The following is a 4,923-nucleotide window of genomic DNA, read 5'->3' on the forward strand; positions in this document are numbered from 1 at the left end:
TCAATATAAGCGACAGAACAATGAGGGATATCATCGAACATCTATCTTAATATAGCCAGCTACAAGGGCCCTGACAAAGTGAAAAGCTCATGAAAATTCCGCCCCACGAATTCCCATCTCCTATCCAATATGCACAAACACACTCCCAGCTGCCGGGGCTATTATTTTCGTATTTCAATTTGACACCCCAGCCTTTCATGCTAATTCTATTATTCTTGGAAGTTTATGTGATTTCATATCACTAGAAATCGGTAATGTATTATAACCCTTTGGGCTAAAATAAACTGAATCCCTGCAGTAGCCACCGGGAAAATAATTACTTTCATATCAAAACTCTGCAGGAGTCGAACGGGTCTTTTCGCCTCCGGCTCGTAACCTCATTTCAGCGTAGCTTATAGATGAATAAATTTGTTAAAGCAATACACAAAATACAACACAGAGTTTTAAGAGAAGGAGCTATATACCCCATGCACAACATAAGCTCTATTTAGGGCCATGCACGCTCGTACGTTTGTTGTATACAATCGATTTATTTATGAAAAACTTACATATATAAATATCTTAATACTTTTTACAACGTCTGAGGTTTTGTCTTGTCTCTTTTTTTACAGTTTGTTATACAGGGAGCTGCTGATGCTATTTGTTCAATAAACATTTGATAGCCCACCACACATATACAAATTATTCACACAGACATTTCTCCTAATCAGAATATAAATATTTCAATGAAAACGATACGTTTCGATATGTCGACATTTTTTCCTCTTCGGTTAATCTTTGGAGGAGTGTCGTGCCCATATCGACACGCTCCTCGTTTTCTACTATAATTAAATTTATTCCATATCGACATCAACTGAGTCTTTGTCGGTGTCCTTGCTGGTTGTCGCTGATTCTGAATTTTGTGGTGGATAGTCTGGTAACGACTGCTCCTTTTTCTCTGATTGTGGAGATTTTGGCTCGGCGAGGTCTAACTGTATATCTTGTGGGCATCTTTCATTACAGCTGCCCGATGAATGACCATTAATTGTAGTCTGTGGTGGACTGCTCTGTGGTGAACACGTTATGTTGCCCGACTGACTGACCTGGCCTTTGATTGCACGCGCGACTGTGCTGTTTACAATGCTGTTCTCCTTGGTGTTCCTGTGTCCTGGGTTTCCAGCAAAGTTATTATCAGTGGCCGGCCCTTTCTGTCCATTTTCACCATCAGGGCTTGACGTCGTTGTCTTCAAAGCAGTCTGTTGAACAATGAAACCTAGAGGTTGCGTTATAGGGTAAAGTAAAAAATGTCCTTTCCCTATCAAAGGCCGTGGAGTGGGTACTGGGAAGTCCATTGGCGACTTGCGCCGAGGCCTGGAGTCCGATAGAAGGCTTTCCACGCTAAAGGGACTGGGTTTTTGAAGAGCGGAAGACCTACTACTGGAGCACAAATTTGACTGCTGACCGCTTTCGGATGAGTCCAGCTCGGATCCACGTGCGTCTTGGTCTGTGTCTCTTTGGTCCTGGAGTTTCTGCGGTGTTTGGTCACAGCTTGGTTGCGTTTGGTTGAAATGGATATTTTGCTCGCTGTCCGTTATTTGTGACAAGCCACTGTCACTGTCAGATCCTGGGGTGTGAAATAAATCCCCCGACATGAGTTTATTCTGGGATTTTAAAAGCCGTCTTTCTTGTTTCCTTTTCTTTTTTTCCATCCTCTCCAGTTCTCTGCGTGCAATTTCCTCCGGGTCCATGGGCTCGCCACTGCAGGTCGTCGGATGGGAGTTGTGTGCAGGTCGCCCCGGTCCCTTTTTAGTGTTCTCCTTTTTTCTCCATTTTGCTCTACGATTTTGAAACCATACCTAATCATCGAAAACAAAATAAACGTTAAATTATCTGTGAAACTAATGCAATGGCAAATAGGTCTGCATTAAAAAACTGACAGGCCTATGGCTACTTAAAGCTTTTTTAAATTAAAATGTAAACATTATATTTGGGTGTGCAGGTATATATTACCACGAAGAGATGTGCATATTTGTCTGGCCAAAATAATAATAATAATAAAAATAAACATAATAATAATAATAATAATAATAATAATAAGATGAAGAAATAATAATAATTCAGATAAAAAAATGTGTATGATGTATAAGCCTACTTCTACATAATGTCCTTTTGTCCTGATAATGCTAACATACAAATACTACAATTTAAACAATTTAAAAATACTGTTGAAATTAAAATACATCATCAGCTGTTTTAAAAATGCCGTTTTAAAAATGAATGCAATTTTTTACGCTTATAATCATTTTAGCCAAGCAGTTTGGATCTGTAGGCCAAACGTTTGACACTAAAATTACAGACCACAATAAGAAATGACCGAACGACTGACAAAGAAGAAATAATGCAAATTAGAAAAGACCAAATTTTATATGAGCTCATATATTTGTAACTTGATATTAATTTGTAATATTTTAAAAGGAAGGTGCAACATTTCCCCCCACAATCTTACAATATTTTACTCTGGTTGTATAAGAGAATAATAAAAAAAACATTAACAACATATATTTTCTTTCAAGGTAATCTATTTTTTATTATTCTTACAATGCTATGTGGGGCCTACTGCATGGTCTTACACAATAATAAAATACGCAGATAAACTACATAAAGCCGATGTCGTGTGAGAAAGCACACTTATTTATATACAAATAAAACTATTGGAAAAAATGTTTTTAACCTCAATTATTTGTGAACAGAAACATTAGCAAAATTAGCATTTCTGGTGATTTGAACAAACAAAAATTACAAGCAGAAAAAATTAAATAAACTTAAACTAAACGATTAACATAAAACCATAGCGTTCAGTCAGCAGGTTTATTTTGATCCATTGAATGAATAACGTCACATCACAACACTTAAAGGACAAATTCGTTGAATTTACCTGGACTCTTGATTCTATCAAATCCAATCTCAGAGCAAGTGCTTCCCTCATGAACACATCTGGATAGTGACTTTCATTAAAAGCCTTCTCTAATTCTTCCAGCTGCCAGCCTGTGAAATTGGTACGAGTTCGTCTTCTTTTACAACCCGGACTATCCTTTTCTGGATCCCCCGAATCTATATGAAAAACAATAAATTAGAATCGCACACAACTTGCTCAGTTGTGGCCACCATAACAGTGGGCCCACTGATTTTCTGCATGATGTTTATTTTTCTGCAACTAGTATGTACTATTATTATACAGCTACTACTATAACAGTATACAATATACTATATTAGCCTATGTACTATCATATGTGTGTGACAGGGCAAAAATAAAAGAAATATTTTATTTGTATATATTTATAGACATGTCTGTATAATTTAATAATAAAAATATGGAAGTCGTGTGTTATGTTAGTCTCTATAACTCTACAAATCCGGCTGCTTTTTCCAAGTAGTAAACGTTACAAACACACGAGAGAAACGCTTCTTTTGTTTTGCAGGCTGAAACGCGTTCTCGAAAGCTTTATGGAAAAACTCTTCTTTGACAACATCAAGACAAAAAACATGCCCCCTCGCGTCAGTTAAAAGCCCATTTTAGTAAGTGTACGCGGTCCGTTTGCTTACCTGTCAGTTTGTAGTGTTGGTTATCTCCATTCATGCCGCAGCCAGCCGACAAGAGGGGGTTCGAGTTAACCACAGACGCTGTGCACGAGCCGTTAAGTAATCCGTCTATTGAGAAAGGAACCGCGGCCGTAGATTGAAGTTGATGACCGGCTAATTCGTACATATGATGGTGGCTGAGATGGTAAGGAAAGCTCACCATCCCACCGAGGGAGCCTCCGAACTGGGCATGAGGTGGATCCAGTATCCTGCTGTCCATCATCTCCCAGGCAAAAGGAAACGACGTCTGGTGGTCGGTGATGTGAATTTAAAAAACATGCAGCGCGAGAGAGCAGCGAGGAGGGGACATGATGTGGGGAGCGGGATGTGCTGTTCTTTATCAACACGAAGCTTCCAATAATTAGCTTAGGCTCTGGGAATTTGAGACCAATGAGAAGCGTTAATCGGCGCTGACGTCAGAGACGTGGTCCGAAAACGCTTTCCATATCGATTGCTAATTAAACCTGACATCCACCTCAATAAACAATATCAGAGCTGTCACAACAAGACAGGAGGGCTTTGATAAGAACTACATCACGACTACACAGGGGGCCTTAGAGGGAGAGCGATCAGATTTGATACCCAGTTAAACGCTAAATAGACACTGAAATCTCACCTCGGACCGCAGCCACACGCGGCGGCGGATTCATCACCGTTTGAGACAATGTCCCTCTATTCAAATCCAATCCAATCTTTTTTTTCCACGCACAAACAAACAAGAACTCGCAAAAGAAACGGGGGGAAACAAATACACATCAATACACCGGCAAGCTGAAACGTTGCCATGTGAGCAGGTAAGATAAATTGACCGACCCTGTGTGGCTTATTTATTTACCAGGGGATGCTTAGACTACCTGTCACAAGTCAACCAGAAGATATTCGTTAAACGAAGCTGTCACATGTGATTCAAATCTACAACCAGTTAAGACAATGCTTAAAAAACATGGAATTATCTTAACTCATCTGATTCTGCTCGAGGAATAAATGAACTTTTAATTACACGAATGGCTAATTAGAAGGCTCACGACATTTAACAGAAAATGAGATATTTCCCCAGCCATGGCACTCTGGTATAATTAATGTCATTTAAAGAACTATGTCTAAATTGCATCCAGTTTAGCTATTTGTGGTTTCTATATCACGCTTTAAGATGCTTTTAGCTTGGTTTTTAAGTAAGCCCTTGAGTATTAATTAATATGTAATGCAATAAGTCTATGGGCAACAAGACGTGTTAACAGGTTATGTATTAATAGTCGTCTAATAATGCAAAAGAACAGTAGAAAATAATGAAAGTAAAATTGTAAA

The 4,923-nt window shown here is 38.8% G+C and overlaps 1 protein-coding gene across 1 annotated transcript; it reads right to left on the reverse strand.

Moving 5' to 3' along the window:
* Window positions 1-591: 591 nt before the first annotated feature.
* On the reverse strand, window positions 592-3,906 carry uncx (UNC homeobox). Its single transcript, XM_056753496.1, has 3 exons — window positions 3,583-3,906; window positions 2,915-3,090; window positions 592-1,835 (listed from the first exon to the last, which is right to left on the reverse strand). The coding sequence occupies exons 1-3, from the start codon at window positions 3,839-3,841 to the stop codon at window positions 834-836; spliced, it is 1,437 nt and encodes a 478-aa protein (XP_056609474.1). The 5' UTR covers window positions 3,842-3,906; the 3' UTR covers window positions 592-833.
* Between the last annotated feature and the right edge of the window lie 1,017 nt (window positions 3,907-4,923).

The sequence above is a fragment of the Triplophysa dalaica genome, chromosome 7 (assembly GCF_015846415.1).
Source record: "Triplophysa dalaica isolate WHDGS20190420 chromosome 7, ASM1584641v1, whole genome shotgun sequence".
In the NCBI taxonomy this organism is placed as follows: domain Eukaryota; kingdom Metazoa; phylum Chordata; class Actinopteri; order Cypriniformes; family Nemacheilidae; genus Triplophysa; species Triplophysa dalaica.

What these genes read in the sequence shown, in the direction of transcription:
- uncx (XM_056753496.1), bottom strand. Translation starts at nt 3,841, where the DNA reads ATGATGGACAGCAGGATACTGGATCCACCTCATGCCCAGTTCGGAGGC. An exon ending in CCAACACTACAAACTGACAG is followed by an intron (nt 3,091 to 3,582) that starts GTAAGCAAACGG and finishes TTTTTCATATAG; the next exon opens with ATTCGGGGGATCCAGAAAAG. An exon ending in TGATAGAATCAAGAGTCCAG is followed by an intron (nt 1,836 to 2,914) that starts GTAAATTCAACG and finishes TTCGATGATTAG; the next exon opens with GTATGGTTTCAAAATCGTAG.